Source organism: Vombatus ursinus, unplaced genomic scaffold (assembly GCF_900497805.2).
Source record: "Vombatus ursinus unplaced genomic scaffold, bare-nosed wombat genome assembly UNPS02014820.1, whole genome shotgun sequence".
Taxonomy (NCBI): domain Eukaryota; kingdom Metazoa; phylum Chordata; class Mammalia; order Diprotodontia; family Vombatidae; genus Vombatus; species Vombatus ursinus.
Window position 1 is genome coordinate 19,914,620 of NW_020954598.1, and position 17,732 is coordinate 19,932,351.

General features: G+C 39.3%; 1 protein-coding gene across 5 annotated transcripts in view; it reads right to left on the reverse strand.

Annotated features, from left to right (window-relative positions):
- The window catches only part of NISCH (nischarin), a 46,044-nt gene that overhangs the window by 15,706 nt on the left and 12,606 nt on the right, over positions 1-17,732 (reverse strand). For all 5 annotated transcript variants that reach the window (XM_027836856.1, XM_027836857.1, XM_027836858.1 and 2 more), the window contains exons 4-13: positions 13,346-13,394; positions 12,120-12,283; positions 11,487-11,582; positions 9,970-10,065; positions 7,706-7,858; positions 5,831-5,899; positions 4,806-4,991; positions 4,504-4,632; positions 1,899-2,012; positions 1,294-1,402 (exon numbers count right to left, since the gene is read on the reverse strand). In XM_027836856.1, the coding sequence (XP_027692657.1) occupies positions 1,294-1,402; positions 1,899-2,012; positions 4,504-4,632; positions 4,806-4,991; positions 5,831-5,899; positions 7,706-7,858; positions 9,970-10,065; positions 11,487-11,582; positions 12,120-12,283; positions 13,346-13,394 (1,165 nt within the window). The remainder of the gene's footprint in view (positions 1-1,293; positions 1,403-1,898; positions 2,013-4,503; positions 4,633-4,805; positions 4,992-5,830; positions 5,900-7,705; positions 7,859-9,969; positions 10,066-11,486; positions 11,583-12,119; positions 12,284-13,345; positions 13,395-17,732) is intronic.

The following is a 17,732-nucleotide window of genomic DNA, read 5'->3' on the forward strand; positions in this document are numbered from 1 at the left end:
TGTTTTATTGTTGTTGGGTTGGTTTTTTTTTTTCGGTTTAGTGTTTTGTTTTGGTTTTTTTTTTGGCTAGGCAATGGGGTTAAGTGACTTGCCCAAGGTCACACGGCTAGTTAAGTGTCAAGTGCCTGAGGCCGGATTTGACCTCAGGTCCTCCTGATTCCAGGGCCAGCTGCCCCACACCACACTGTTTTAACAAAACTAAAGGATGATCACTAGTTTAGAGGGACAAATGCAGAAGTTTAAAACTGCAATGGAAAGTTTGTCTTTGTCTACAATTATATATATAGTCAGAATTCTCAACCAGGTAAATTAATGAACAAATGATTAGTATTTTGGCTGACTCAATTATTATTACAGATTAATTCTTAGTTCTATAATGCAGAGGTATCAAACCCTCAGCCTGGGCAAAACTCCCCAGTGTGGCCTAAACCAGATTAGTATGTACTTGGAGAAATGTTTAACAAAATCAATACAAATACAATACACCTCAGATAATGTTAATTTGTGGCTTTCTAAGCCAGTGTGTGGCCAGCAGGGATCTCTTTCTATTTGGGTTTGACACCCCAGGAGCAGAGGACAGCTTCAGGTCCCAAAGTGATGTTTCCCGGTGTTTCAGAGATATCTGTAGCTGAGTGATCAGAACTTCTCCATTGAGCAGGCCTCTAGGATCTCAGCTAGAAGGGGGGATTGATTTGAGGACATAAATGCTCTGTATTCTCTCCCATTGTGCTCCTTACTCTCCTGGAAGGGGTTCTGAAATGACTGTGGAATGGCAGGTACTAATGAGGACATTTAGTTCACTTAGGTTTTCTTCATCTTACTGACTCTCATTCCCTTCCATTAGGGCAGAACCTTCACAGACACTAATACACCAGCTTTTGCCTTATCTTGCTAGGGATTATCAACTTTTTGGCCATCTCCTCACCATGCTTCCTACCCACTAACCATCATTCCCCAACCCTACCCCACTCCTCCCAGCAACCTTGAATCCCACCCCCAAGTTACCCAGTTTGGACAGGTGAGTCTCCACCCTACCTTGTAAGAAGCCAGGACTCCACACCACTGCCCAGTCATCTCCACAACACGCTGCTGCTCCCTTTTCATGTGTTTTTCCCCATTAGAATGTAAGCTACCAGAAGGCAGGGACTGTTGTGTCTGCTTATATTTACCTCCTCAGTGCTTAGCACAGTGCCTGGTTATACAGTAAGTGCTTAATAACTGCTTGCCCTATCTATCTATCTATCCATCTCTCCAATACAGCCCTGCTCGTTAGCACGATGCATACATGATTACCTTGGCTGGGGCCGAGAGGCCGAGGCAGAGAGGGAGAAGAGGGACGAACAGGGAGAGGAGAAGAGTTTGCTTTGGAGCTGGCAGCAGTGAGCCGGGAATCCTCACTGATCTAATAAAGAAAGCACGTAGGGGTTAAAGACAAGGAGAAGCCGCCTAGCACCACCAAGAACTGCGCGCACACAGTAACAACCTCAGTGGAGGTATCTTATCCACAATCCATCTTCCCTCTATTCACAGACCAAACAACATTTGTAAGCTAGCTGTGCAGGTCAATTCCAAAGTCTTTTCTCCCATCTGGTAATTTCACGAGGGAAGGAGGGAAAAGAAAGACTGGGAAGAACACACATAAAACAAGCAAACAGAATGGGGAAGGAGGTAACTGCACGAAACGCCCAGCATCTTTCAAGCCCTTTCTGAGCACGTAAAAGGAATGGAACAGACATGAGGAGAGTCATTCATTTCATTTTTTACGAAACTAATTACTTGTCCTTGGCCATGTAAGTAGCACTAAGATACTATAACATACCAGGTCCACATAATATTCTTGGGCCCCCTTCATGCCCACACCACCACCCCTCCAAGAATGCCCCCAAAATAAAACTCACCTTTTTATCAGAATTATTCAGTTTGTACTTAGCTTCCTTTGCTTTCTGAATTGCTTTCAACACCTCTACAGTATCAAGCTCCTTCTCTGTAGTAATGATATTATCCAAACAGACCTAAATGAGATCCATGGGAAAAATAATTTTATGAAAGTCTTCAGGGCTGTCTCATGCATGTACTGTGCTAGTAAGATTTAATAAGTCTTTAATCAACCTCTACAGCATGTTTGGCTCCACAAGGAATACCAAAGAAGACCCTCCCTGGCCCTTTATCTACCAAACTAGATGGTCATACTTTAAACAAGAAAATAAGACAGCACTGACAATAATATCATTAATATATTATTACCACCCACACTTCACTCAAATGTTTCTGCTGATTCTCATGAAATCAACTCTTCCAGATAACCTTGTTTTGACCTAGGTCATGTAGACTCCATCTGGGGGGAGTGGGAGGGCCCAGGTCAGGCCCATGATGGCTCCTCTTGAGGCTTTGATCCTGACTCTCCCCTATCTTCATTGTGACCCCTCCCAGACAGGAGCTGTATCCTCCTTTTGACTTACAATTGTAACTCCAAGGCTTGGTACAGTGAGAGCTTAGACTTCACACACAGACACACGTTTACGATGGGGGGTGGGGAGGGCAGGGAGACCAATTCGGCAAGAGGGGATGGGGGCCCATAAATTACTAAGGAGAGGGAGCAGAATGGAAAGATTAATTCAATCAACATTTATTAGGTACCTGGTGTATACACAACAAAAAATAAATGTTTGGCACTGGGGAAGACACACTTCACACTTCTATAGGACGTATAGACTATAAGTGTCTGTATAAACGCAATGGACAACTGAAATCCAAATAGTGTGTGACATGCAAAGATAACTGGAGTAACCTGGGAAGGCTTCCTAGAAGATGCGGCCCATAACATTGGCTTTCTATAAAGGATTCAATGTGTTACGGTGAGTGAACACATAGAGAAAGGAAGGCAGAGAAAGTTTTAGTTAGAGAAAGTAGGACAAAGGCACCGCAGATGCACGCCACAGCAGTGAACTGGAAACAATTGTAGATGCCCAAGCCCTGGGGCATAGCTACAGTTGGGGCACAGAAATGTAATGGAATGTTTCTGAGTTGTCAGAAATGATGACTACTGGAAGAATGGACAACCACATATGATCTGATGCAAAAGGAAGTGAACACCACCACACAATGCCATGTAATCCTAACAACCCAAGCAGGCCCCACAGAAGAGAGAGGAGAAGGTGACACCCTCTGCTTCTTGGCAGACGTGGAGAATCAGGGCTATGAAATGATGCATACGAAGTCAGATTTTTTTGATATGTCGGTTAGTTTGCTGAACTGTTTTATCCTCTTCCCTCTTTTATTCTTTGTCATAAGAGATTACTCTTGGAAGGGAAAGGAAAGAGAGATACACTGGCAAATGTAGGTGGTGCAGAAACAAAGGGGATCAATAATGATTTTTTTTAAAGGCACAAAGGTGGGAAATAAGGGGTATGTACAGAGAGTGACGAGTAATCCTCATTTGGCAGAGACATGGAAAAGAGTACGAAGATGGCTAAGGATATGTTAGGCTGAGGATAAAGAACTTTATACTCAGCAGACAACAGGTAGACACAGAATGGTTTTCAACAGTGACATGACCACACCCATGCATACACAGATGCATAAAATATTTAGGAAGAAGAATCTAAAAGGTTTGGTGACAAACCTGGAGACAGGATGCCTATAGACACCTATTCCTAAGAGAATGGTGGTGGTATTGATGGAGAGAGGGAAAGATGGAAAGGGACTGGAGTAAAGATAGAAACTGGGTTTTTATGCTGAGTTTGAAATGACAGGATAGCCAAATGAAAATAAGAATATAATCTAAAATTTATGAGCAAAAAGTCATTTGGGATTTTTTTTAAAAGCATAAATGAGCTCATTAAATCATCTTTGCTTATTATCTGTTGTCACACTTTATCATTATTTTAAACATTTATTTTTTCCAGCCCTGTCAACAGTAAGTCATCAATGGAAAAAAGTTTCAAAATTGCCTGTCTCAATTTTGGGTTCTTATCTTGAGGGCTCATATGTAAGCCCCAGAGGTCCCTTTCAGATCTGGTATTGCTGGCAAAAAGCAGGCTGAAGAATGCTTCTCAAAGACACATTTCAACTGTTTTCCTAACACAGCTATCAGCTTAGGCAAGTAGAAGACACCAGAAGAAGATAGCTGACTTCTCAAAACTAAAAGTCAGGCTCCCTCTTTGAACTGGGAAAAGACCATCCAAAAGCCAAAAGGATTTTTTTGATTTCCCAAAGGCAGGAACTGATCATTTCTCATTAGCGCTGTGCTCTCTCTCCTCTCCTGCAATTATCATATTCTATCTTCCCTGTTAGTTGTAAGTTCAGGGACGGCAGGGGCAACATGTTTGAATCCCTATTTCTCCTAGTTCAGAGAACTTGGTATAGATACTCAAAATGGATATTAATTGAAAACATGAACATGTAGCAAAATATGGCCCAGCAACTCCCCTGGGCTCTAAGAATCCAAGAATTTGGAGCAGCTCAACCCCCTACACGACTCAGTGTTTTCCAAGGGTGGCTTACCTCAGAGGCCCTTTCCCCAAACTGAGCTAGTACTTTGGTCCTATAATCAGGGATGATGCTCAGAGGATTGCTGGATAATACCACTTCTTCTAAGCAAGGCAGGCTTCCTATATTTTTTATCTCCTCGATCTGAAAGAGGAAAGTGGTTCCCAAATTTAACACAGCAAATGCCACTTCAGTAGACTTAAAGATAGTTAAATTGTTGTTTCTTTTTTTTAAACAAAAGGCAACCTTTTTAAATTCCCCAACACTACTACCAAATATCACACGAGCATTGCAACTACTTTAAAAGAAGTTATCACCTGTTCAATGTTATTGTTACTGAGATCCAAGTTGACTAGAGAATATAGTTTGTTCAATCCACTCAGACTTTCCAGGAGGTTCCCTGCTAAATTCAGAGTCTTGATGTTCCCTAGTTTGGTATGAACGCCCTCTAATGACGTGAGTTTGTTGTATGACAGATCCAAATGAATGAGATTGTACAGGTGCTACAGGTCATGAGAACAGAACAGAGGAATGAGAGCTACATCAATTCAACATGAGTGAAGGTTACATTAAAATAAAATACAAAATAAAGTCATCTTCATAATTAAGGAAACCACCTATTTAAAAATGCTTGTAAAGTAGTAATCCTTTTGATTGATAGGTACTTAAGTGAATTTTTTTAAAAATGATTTTATTTATTTATTTGGCTAGGCAATAGGATTAAGTGACCTGCCCAGAGTCACACAGCTAGTAAGCGTTACGTGTCTGAGGCCATATTTGAACTCAGGTCTTCCTGAATCCAGGGCCAGTGCTCTATCCATTGCGCCACCTAGCTACCCCTTAAGTGAATATTTTTTTAAAAATCAATGTTTTACATTAATTACAACAGCACTCACATATGTATGTGGCATATCATTTATTCAAACTATAGAAAATATTTATTCAGATGTGTATTCTCCTTTCAATTCCTAGATTCCTAGAAATAAGCAAGTGCCCCCACCCCAGATATCTGTGGCGCAGACTAGGAACCACTGGCCCAGACCAAAGTGGTGCTCTGAGCCAAGAGCTCTGAGTTCTTGCCATGCCAGGGTAAACAATTACTACAGGTATTAAATTAGTTTTATACAGGGCTCCCATAAAGTACTTTCACATTCATCACTTCATTTGATCTTCATCCTTGATCCTTACAACCTAGAGGAAAGAACACTGCAAGCTTTAAAGAACTGTAGTACACCTTAATTATTCTTAGACGCTTGAGAGTTTCAATGCTTAAACTTTGCTTTTTGAAACATAAATTAAAAAGGATCTCCTATAAAAGGAATTATTTCTTCAAAGAAATTACCTGGAGATTTTCTACTACCATCACTCCATTGTGACTCAGATCTAAGAATTCAATCTTTGGAATAAGTTTCTGAGGAAGAAAAAAAAATATCACTAGTAATAATCTCATGATAATTGCTCATATTTGCATAGCAACTTATAGTTTGTAAAGTACTTTCATATAAATTATCTGTTATTAATTTTATCTTTGATACTGCCTATGATCCTTAGGAGTTCAAAGAGAAATAAGACTTCTGTTCGCTTTAATAATTCTTAGGCCTCTGAGGATTTCGACATTACCACAAGAGAACAAACCCTCTGCTTTTCTTCTAACGTATGCACATGGTTGCTACTTCCCCTCATAAAGTGTTGAGGAAGAACGATCCTGTTTATAATTGCTTCTTTACCTTTCCAGCCTGATTAAGCAAAGAGAAGATACAGATGAAGACTGGTCACTTCAAGAATCCAACAGAGTTCTATAAGGATAAGCATGATGACTGAGTTCCAAATCATGCTAATATGTCTCCAGAAGCTACAGGCTTCTCAATTCTAATTCTTCATTACTAAAACTAAACCTGGTTCCAAATCACTGATGCTAGGGATCAACACCCCTATGTAATTAACCTTCATAGTTGGAAACATAGAATGCTGGAACTGGAAAGAACTTCTAAGGATCACTTAATTCAAGACTCATTTACAGATGGGGAAACCAAGGCTCAGATTTAGGGGAAAGAATTTTTTATTATAGATACAATAGGTTCTACAGATCTGAGGTTTATAATCAATTGAATACCAAATGAACTTCCCTCCTCTACCCTCAATCTAATCCTTGGACTCTTAAGGTAGAACTTTACCATATGGGCTATTTCTACAGTGAAAAGCACTGGGCCCTGTACACAGTAGGTATTGATAAAATACTGGTTCTTTTCATGAAAACTACAACTCTAAGTTTCACCTTACATGCAAATTGACATGGTCAACAAAAGATGGGAAGAACCATTTTTAGAAGGGCTGTAGGAAGATAGACATAGTGATTCTCTGTTGATAGAACTAGGAAGAAGTGCCCCCAAATGTTCTGATTTTCAACTTGTAATCATGTCAAATAACTCAACTGTCCACATTCTTTGACCTAGTGGATCCCACTATTGGGCAAATACCCAGGGAGGTCAAAGACAGAAGCAAAGGTCCAGTATATACCAAAGAACTCATAGTTTGCTCTTTGTGCTAGCAATAAAGGTGAAAACAAAGTGCATGTCCATTGATTGGGGAACTGCAGGAGGATCCCCGAAATCTGTATATGAATGTAACGGATGATATTATGCAATAAGAAGTGAAGAATAAGAAATTTAAAGAAAGATGTATATGCAATGATGCAGAGCAAAAAAAAAAAAAGCAGAACCAAGTTAACAATATACATGACTGTAACACTACAAATGAAAAATCACTAAAGAGAAGTTAAACCCTGAGTAAATAAAAAAACCAATGAGGGTCCCAGAGAACAGACAATGAAACATAACTTCCCCTTTATGGTAGAGGTATGGGGGCCTACTAAGACAGCATATTATAAACACTGTCATCTATAGTCACTGTATTGAAAAGGTTCTATCTGCAAGGGTGTGTACAAAATGCTTGAAATGTAAAGGCAAAAGCACAAAAAAAGGATATTTTTTAAAATTAGTTTATTTCATTCTAAAATACATTCTCACTTATACAAACAACACATGAAGTCTTAAGATCTGGTTAGCCTATGTGCTTTATAATTTTGGCAAACCAGAGAAATTCCCAAAGACTCAACCTTTTAAAAATTCATCCATTTATTTAACAAACATTTACTGATTCCCTAACTCTGTGCAACGCCCACTCTTGAGAACTTAAATGGAAATTTCAAAATTCTTACCACAGAATCATCAATTTGTGAGATGCCATTGTGACTCATATCTAGAGTGGTTAATGCTCTCCATGTTGGAATAACTGCAGTTACAGGGCAATCGGGATGCGCACCCTCTGGCTCCCACTCATCAAATTCTGATGCTTCGGGAACAATGATTTCCTGTGTAAAAACAGTTTTATATCTATAAATGTGTATTGAATGCTTTCTTTTAAAAAACTCTTCATTTTGACAATCACTGAAAAGTCTTAAAGACTTCTATTTAAAAAAAGACTTCTATAAATTCTAACTCATAGAACCTCCCAATTAAACAAAGTTTCAAATTATTTGCATCAATGCCATCTTGATAAATTGAGAAGCTTTTAAAAAACTGTGAAGTTTAACAAGTGTGGTATTTTTAAATACATTAGACTGTCCCATCTTGCTTTATTTTGTGTTTCTTTTTCTGTCTCAAATCTCAAATCACTACAAAAAAAATTTTGAACCCCATTGCTATGTATCAACAGCTTCCTCTGGCTCAAATTGACTAAAGTTTACTATATATGTGACTAGTGGCATCAGGACCCTTTAGAGCAGCATGAACTTTTAGCAGCTACAGTGGGTAGATAACATACCTTTCATCAAAAATCCTCTATCACTATTATAGGATAAAAGTTTTGTGTACACATCACCAACCCCCCACTATACTTCAGAAGTCAAACAAAGGCTAATTTGGAGACAAGGTGATAGTATTAGCTTTATTCAGATTCTAAAACCAATAGAACAAAGGAATAAAATCTTTAATGCGCAATAGCAAAGTCACTAAATCTTTTCTAATGCCTACAGAAAACAAAGCAAGACTTCTTTTGTAATGATTTGAGATTTGAGACAGAAAGGAAAAAAGCAAAATAAAGCAAGATGGAACAGTCTAACAGGTGCCCAACTTAGACTCAAAACTTTACAGCTGGAAGGGACCTTGGAAACCAGTCTAATCTTGGAAATCTAATCTAAGGGTTCTTAACCTGAGATCTATAACCTTGGTTGCTTTTTTTTTTAATATTTTGAAAACTCTATTTTAATAACTGGCTTCCTTTTTAATCCTACGTGTATACATTTAAAACTCTGATTTTGAGAAGGGGTCCCTAGGTTTCACCAGACTGCCAAAGGGGTTCATGACACAGAACCTCTGACCTAGTCTAACTCTTCCTTACTATAGATTGCATAACGAGTGAGACTTGCCTAAATCACACAGCTAGACTTGGTTAGAACCTAGGTCTCCTTACAAAGTTTTCTTCTGCCTACTACATAAAGGCAGTCTTTTCAGTACATAACTCCAATGAAAGATTTTTCACACATGCCCCGAATCTGTACAGCACAGACACACTTTTTTTTATACCTGGAGAAAGACTTGTAAATAAGCCAATTCAAAGTTAAAAAAAAAAAATAGAAACCTTTTAAATTCACTTAAAATACTTGTCCTGCTAAGCCAGAACAGAGTCCCCTTAAGAGCCAACATCCTTTGCATTTGTCTAGTATTTGATCCTTTTTCAAGTTTCCCCATCCATGACCTCATTTGTGCCACCTTCAGACTCCCTTAAAACCCGAGAATGAGAAATGAACATTGTAATTTAAGCCTGTATTTAAGCTAATGACAACATTTATAATCCAATTTGCTTAAAGACTATCTCATTATGCTAGAAAAAGTCCTAGTAGTATTTACTTTTAATAATCTGGTTCAAGCTAAAGCTACGTAATTACCAAATACCACCATATTTTTCACTTTTAAAAGAAAAACTACACAATTTCATTAAGTATCTTATTAATACTACTCACTGATTTAAGTTCTAGAGAGAAATAATTTAAGTTAGATAGACCAATATGACCATTATAACCTAGAATTTGGGAGCTAAGGAAGACCTTTAGTAATCAACCAGCTGAAGCTAGTTGTGACTTGCCCAAGATCATATTACTAATTATTAGCAAGACTGGACTAGAATTTGAGTCTTAAAATTCTCAGTGTAGTTCTCTTTCCACTTACACTAAATGTACAGATCAGAGACAGGGAAAGGGCACTTACTTCAATCACCAATAAAAGAGCTGTAAATAACAACTGCTCGATCAGAGACAGGGAAAGGGCACTTACTTCAACCACCAATAAAACAAAGCTGTAAACAACAACTGCCTGGACCATGACCTTAAACTTTCTCATGCAGCACAAGCTGAATTTAACTTTGAATAAACAGACCAGAAATTCCTTTGGTGATTTTTCAGGACAGGAAAGGGCATAAACTTACTTTCATTGAGGTTGCTGAGAAACGGACACTCAATGTGGCTAAGGTGTGTTTGGATGAAATCAGCCCTTTGATATGCTTTGCATCACAGTGACTTATCTGTTTAAAAAGACAACATTATTCATAAGTTCAATTTCCCTTACAATAAACAGTGCTAGGAACTGGAAGGCAGGAAGCCAAATTAAAACCTGAGTCACCCCTGCAGAGACTTTAGCACCAATGAATTTTTTCTAAAACCTCAATGATGTCCTTCCCATTCTCATATTTAATAGTAAGGTAGGGGCACCTGTGTCACAGGGGTTGACAAAGTACCAGCAACCACGAGAAACATGACTTGAGTGCAAAACCCCTTTTAATCATACTAATGACTGAAAGAACACCTGGATTCATGGAGTATGCCCTTGAGTGATGATAGAAGAGGGAAGAGAACTCTGTAGCAGAGCCACACTCTGTTCAAACTTGCCCATCTGAAATTCATAACAACCTTCATTTTGGCAAACCTAGGTCAGACCACCCTGTTTCCACCTAAGTATGAGCTCCTGGCAACACATTCGGGGCTGAAAGAACTATATCTCACAACAGATAAACCATTCTTACAGGTCTCTGAAACAAACTAATTTTTGGTCCTTGGTTAGTCTGTTATTTCTTTGTAAATATAATTTTCTAAACTAGAACATAAAGGAGTTCACACATTTACATAGTTTTTACAAAGGACTTTCTTAGACAAATAAGTATTAAAAACTATGTAATTCAATATTAACATGAAGTACTTCCAATAAGCATCAACTCTCAAACCATAAATGTGAACAATTCAAAATGGTAGACAATCCCTACCCCAACAAAAATTTCACACAAAATAATCAGGATAAGCTGTGAAAACCTGACTTAGGGAAGGCTGAAAGTCCTTCAGCTTTTCTTTAAAAACAAAAACCTTATTTCAATTAACAAGCATTTTTCTCTCCGACCTCCTCCTAATTGAAGAAAAAAAAATCCAAAAGACAAAATACTTGTAATAAGTATGCATAGTTCATCAAAACAGGAATCCCTGTATTAGCTGTATCCTAAAAAATGTATATGTCACTGGGCAAAATGACTCTATCACCTGTCAGGAGATGGGTCCACCATCTGTCCTCAGGAATCATAGCTGTTTGTCCCTTGAGTTTTTCAATCTTCATGCTCAAGGTATAAAAAAAAAAGTTCATAAATCACCTCATAGGCAAAGCACCAGCATGAGCTAAGCGCTTGTCTCCTTTAAACTTGCTGAATTTCAGGTTCACTTTCCCTGTGTTAACTGAGATAAACATTTTGCTTTCAAGAACCTCTCTGCTAGGGTAAAGGGAACAGTAGAAAAAATGCTACATACCTAACAAAATGTATGTGTCACCTGAAAGCAAGAAATACCTTTTGAGTATGGTCTGCTACTTGATGTAAAAAACTAGGATGTGTCAAAGACAATCTAAATAAAAATAATTTCTTCACAATTCTGAGAATCTCATAAACTATATCTACTGAAACCTTACCTCTATCTGATGAAGAGACTTAAATATTGACAAATCAAAAGGCAAGAGATGCTCCTGAATGTTGCTGGTCCCAAAAGGTCCTCCTGTGCCAGATACCTTAGAATTAAGAATTTCATTAGGCATGAAGCTTTATAGGACTCCCCCACAAATGTTCATGTCATCAGTGTTTATGTTAGCTGACAAATGGCATAGAACTGAATCATGCTTTCCCAAACAAAGCTAACACCAGCTTTATTTGAGCTCTGCTGTGAAGTGTTTATTTTGCAATAAAGAACTGGACAGGTCTGTGTGTTTTAATAAAAACGAAATAAACCAATTGAGCTAAGGAAGGCTGGAGAAGGTCAACTGTGAGCTCCAGCTGCCACCTGGTGCTGAGCAGGGGCAGTACACAAGCATCTCAGCACATCCTGTTTTTTTAAAACCCAGTAGAAAGTTTATCAGCTTGGACAAAAAGGAAACATTCAAGGACGCTGAAAAATTCATCTTCCATGGACAATCTCCACCCCACCACAAAAGAATAAGAACAACTTCTTACCTATTTAAATAGTCATAGCATTACCCAACTCCCCTGAAATACATAAACCACTTACAAAAAGGTCACAAGGAGATGGGCCATAAGAGGGGCTTAATTACCTTCAGGTATCTGAGTCTACATGTAAAGTCCAGAATGTGACCCAGGTCAGTCTGCGCATCTCCATTAGCACAGGTGGGTTTCCCTTGCCGAAGCTGCTGAGTGATCGCATATAACTGCAATGGCCTAATAGCAAAAACCTCTCCAGCCACTAAGAGCTGTTCACCTGAAAACCAACAACAAGGATGTTAGTTCACCTGGTTGCTCTGTTCCCTACTGGAAGCTCAGCAAGTTGCTGTCAAAAGATGCCTTCTAAGACAAGCACAGTAAGGCCCAGGAAGTCCTACAATCCATGAAGGAATTCTGTTTTGTTGCTCGTACGCCGCCTGGAAGAGGGCTGTAGGTGGTGCAGTGGATAAAGTGCTGGCCCTGGAGTCAGAAGGACTGGAGTTCAAATCTGGCCTCAGACACTTACTAGCTGTGTGACTCTGAGCAAATCACTTAACCCTGTTTGCCTCAGTTTCCTCACCTGTAAAGTGAGAAAAGGAAATGCAAACCACTCCAGTTTCTCTGCCAAGTAAACCCCAAATGGGGTCATGAATGAGTCAAACAGACTGAAATAAATGAACACCACCACCACCCCCATCAAAGGATACACACATCAACAGCACAAATTAAACCTGGAAGCACACACAAAACTCTGGTAAAGGGAGGACAGATAGTAAAAGGTCCTGGACCTTTGATGTCACTGACAGGGGGATTCCAGGATGAAAAAACTCCTTCTACCCCTATGTAAGCTAGCTCTTTCTCTATACTTTCGTCTTTGATTTTTAATGCCATTTAGCCCATTGTTCTCAGAGAGTTGCCCATGGTCACACAGGCCAGTCTGTGTTGGTCAGGACTTAAACCTGGGTCCTTTTGACTCCAAATCCAGCTCTTCATTCACTATACTATGCTGTCTCTCAAAGAAGGGGTAATAATAGCTCCTAAAAAGTGAAAATTTAAGAATGGTTCTCACAGAAGTTGAGTACAGATAAAACACACAAATTATGTCCAGATATTTTGGGGAAATGATTCGTTTCAGGGAGATCGAATCTCATCAGGGTCCTTATTAGTTGGCATGTATGTCTTTATTCACTAACCACTAATTAATTAGGGGCTGAGCAGGATCTATTTTACAAAAACTTGCTCGTATACTACTGAGGTAAAAGAAAAGTAACCCAGGAGAAAAGAAAAGTGACTAATGCACTATGAGTGCCAATCAAAACATTTTTCAGTCCTTCCTTACCTTTGTGAAAGAGCTCCTCGGCTAGGGCAGCAGTAATGCCATTTATTTCCTGCAAAAAAAAGGGGGGGGAGGCAGTGGTAAGAGGGAGGACTCCATCACATTAAAAACAGACTTAGCTAACCCAGCTTCAAACATTCCCAAACTGGCAGATGAATGAATACTTGCAGACTCCCTCAGTTGTTGAAATTCTGACACTTTAGAAAATTAAGCAAAGTTAAGGCAAACGCTTTAAAGGTATAAATACTTACGAAGGTTAAGACAGATTGTGGTATGTAAACCTGCAAAATTTGCTTAAAAGACAATGAGTAAAAATGTAATCCTCTAAGGGCAAAAATTCAGCAACCACAGCCTTCAAGTAACTCCAGAGGCTACCTTACTCTAAGAAAGCAGGCCCAGGAAGGAAGCTGTTACCTACTATTGCAAAATACAATGCTCATGAAGGTTAGGGGGAGGGGGCTGAGGAACAGAGGCACCAACAGGGTAGATTTTTGTTTGTTTTGTAAGGAAATACGCATATCTCTCCAATAATAACAGCTGGACCCTTTAAAGGTTATACACATTCTCATTTAATCCTCCCTGTAAGATGGGTAATACTGATAGTATTATCCCCATTTTACAGATAAGGAAACTGAGGCTCAGAGAAATTTAACTGACTTGTCCATTGTGACACATTTAGTAATTATCAGAGACTTTTTCCTTCCTTTAAGCCCAGCACTTCATCATACTCAAACTAATGCACTAAGTGGAAAACCACTGCTCCCCACATCTGACCAGAACAAGCCTAAAAAGTTCAAACACTTTCTTGAAGGGTTGGTCTTGTCAGCATTCCTGATATTTATTTTTCCCAATTTGGAAATCATTGTTAATAATGTTTCTAAAGGGGTGGAGAGCAAAAAAATTTTCCTTCCAGAGCTGGGCCTCTTCTATTTATATTGACTTTTGAAATGATGGAGAGGTATAGTAAAAGGAAATGTGTCCAATATAACACACCAGGCTTTGGCCTGCCTAGATCCTTCAACTTTAGAATCATTGGGTTGTCAGGGCTCCTCAGGGGTCATTAATGTCAAATAATTCTGAGACATGGCTGTCAGTCCTATTTACACATATTTCCAAAAAGAGAATGGTTTCTTCATAACTTGTACTTTTTCAATCATCTGGTTTTGTTTTAATATTTCTTGCTGTCTCACAAAATTATTGCCGTTTGATCCATTCTAATTTTCGTGAAGACGATACCTTAGGTAAGTTTCCCACCACCTTTCCCATTCTTTCTCTCATTTCATTTAATATTACTCATTGTATCTTGTTTCACTTCTCCCAGGTGCTCCTGTAGTCCTTGTGGCCAAGCCATTCTTCTAAGGCTCTACTTCAGCTTCAGTTAGAGTTAATTCTTTTCTGCTGGGTTTATCTCTTGAGCTTTTCTCAATCAGCTATTTCTTCATCAGGCCCGGTGCAGTTTTCACTCACAGCTCCAATATCAGCATCTTGACTGAATCATTGTTCCCTCCCATACCTGTGGAAAAGGTGGGCCCCACCTTGCAGGTTCCTGGATACAGTCTCCTAGGGATTCAACTTGGGTTTTGATGGTTCCCTCCACCTTCTCTGGCTTATGGCCCCTTAGAGACCCTGAAAGTTGCTGGCAATGCTCTTGTGCCATCAGGGACTGGATGGAGCTTATTGCTATTTCTATCTGGTTTTCTTCATCACTGTTCCTTCTAGTACATTTTTATAACTTTACTGGGGTGTTTGGAGGGAGATCCTACCCCATGTCACCTTAGTCAGAAATCTGATTTCTGATAACTTGTGGATTTTTGTTAGAACCTTCACTGAATGGAAGCTTACCCTAAGGTTTAATGTATTAAAATCTCTTTCAACAATTAATCAATCCTACTTTCCACAGTAGACGTAGAGCTGCTAGCCATATCATAAGACTTTGGAAGTGAAAAGAACCTTAGACATTATCTAATGTCACTCCTTCATTTTACATATAAAGGGCCCAGAGAGGCCACTGTAATTTGTCAAGGAAGTAAAAAGAACACATGGATTATAGATTTAGAGCTTTAAGGGAGGTCGGCTAGTTTTCTACTTCCAGTTTTACAAATGAGGAAGTTGCAGTTCAACAAACTCAAGTGACTTGCCCAAATCTCCACATGTCGCGGAGCAGATTTGAACCCAGGTCTTCTGATTCCAAGACACTTGGCGCTTTCCCTTGGATCCCCATGATGACTCAAGTTAATGGCAGAGCCATCATCTTCCCTAAAAGAATTGTGCATATGAAGAGAAGCAGAGACAGAAAAGCTTCCAATGAGAAACTGTCAGGACATTTACTACACTAAAAATTCTTTCCAAGATAGTTACTTCTGAACAGTCTCACAACTAGCAAATAGCTGTAGTCCTCAAAAAATGTAGGAGTCAGAAGGGAAATGCAAAGAGGAATCAATAAAATAAACATTCTAGTCACATACTGGGAAGACAGCACTAGGAAAAAAATTTTTTTAAGATAAGAGGGTATTATTTCTGAACAAAGAACTTTTGCTTCTGATAAGACAAAGTGAACTTTAGGAAGAAATAATGAAATGTTCCATTGCCCAGAAAAGCTTATATGACCCTAAAGGTTTTAACGTTTTACTTCAAATAATTCAAGTTTTATATTTAATCTTAGTAATCATAACCAAGATAATACCTTTCCTTTAGTCAAAAAAGCAAGCATGATAGACCCTACTACCTGGGCAAAAGCTTCATCATTTTCTACATTTAGAGCACTATTGTTCAAGAGCAGTTTAGAAACAACAAACCTGGGTGGGTTTTTTGGTTTTGTTTTAAGCTGATTATTTTTACAGGAAATGTTTGCCTGTAAAGATAATTTTTTTTCAGCTCAAAACTTAGATTCTGATGGTGTCTGGAGCTTCAGGTGTGGACATTCCCTTCTTAAGAGCAGTGGCCTGGGTGGCCCTAAAATAACAACATAAACAAAAGTAACAATAGCTAGCACTGACACACATAGTTAACTGTAAAGTTTGCAAAATGATTTACATATATTATCTAATTTGATTCTTACAATAGCTCTGTGAAATAGGTGCTATCTTTATGCCCATTTTATAGATAAGGAAAACTGAGGCTGAGTGCAATTAAATGACTTGCCCAGGGTAACACAACATTTTTAAAAGGCAAGACTCCTGAGGCCAAGCCCCCTAACCACCACACCATGCTTGTCTCTCAATACATTCATGATTTAGATGTGTGGCAAGTTATTCCATCAGCAAGAGATCAAATTTTGTAGACTTCCAGCAGTTTAAAAAAAAAAAAGACTTCAATTTTTTTATTGGGAGAACATACATTAACAGGTACAAAGTTCTCATTTACTCATCACTTAAACCTGTATTAATCAACCATCAGCCATACCAGAAAAATTCATCCCAACTCGTATCTCCAGTCTTCTTACCACCATCCTCTCCAATCCCACCCCACCCATGTCCCACTTCACCTCCAATCACTCCCCTTCAGCAACACTCTAGGCTTTTTAAAACTTTCAGTCACTCAGCAACCCCTGCTCTGAAGTTCACGGCATCCAAATTTTCCAACCAACTCAGATTATACTGGCAGCCATGTTCTAATACCCAGGCCATCCTCCCTGGATTTCTCCCAGAGTTCAGCATCTGGCTCAAGGATTTCCACATCCACACTGACCCTCCCTCCAGCTCTCTAACCTCGCAGACCCTCAGTCTCCTTACATTCCAAGCACTCTTTTACTCCCCCTTGGCCCCACACAGGGACCCCATGGATTGATCACACTCACAACATTTTACTTCCCTAAGTAAAAATGGACATTCCTTTACCTGACCTCCTTCACCCCTCTTAACACTCAAGATTTGCCCTCCTGGACACCTCCACCCTCAGCACTTTCATGACCTCTGCTTAGACTTACCTCTGTTCTCTCCAATCTTGACTCCAGAGTCAGAGATCACCTTTCTAACTGTGCTCTACTCTCAAATCCCTTTCGCCCTCACTCCATCATCCCTCATGCTTTGCCAAGTCTCAGTCTCAACTACTCCCACCATTCACCTCTGCTCATCGAAATCACGTGCCGCTGAACAATGGCACAAGTTATACAATTATAATGATCAGGAACAAAGATCATATCATCCACCTTCAAGTGGGCCTTCACTGCAGCAAGAAAATCCTCGTATTCTTCCCTGATTCCCTGTCTCACTCCCCACAAACTTTTCCAAACCTGTTCTCTCAAGTTTCTCATTCCTTCCACCTCCTGGTGAGCCGAGGGCTTTGCCTCTTCATTTATGGAGAAAATTGGTGTGATTTGATTGAGGATTTTCTTTTCCCCTCTCATCTCAAAATCTCGACATTACCCTCCCACCGTCTCCTTACCAAGGCC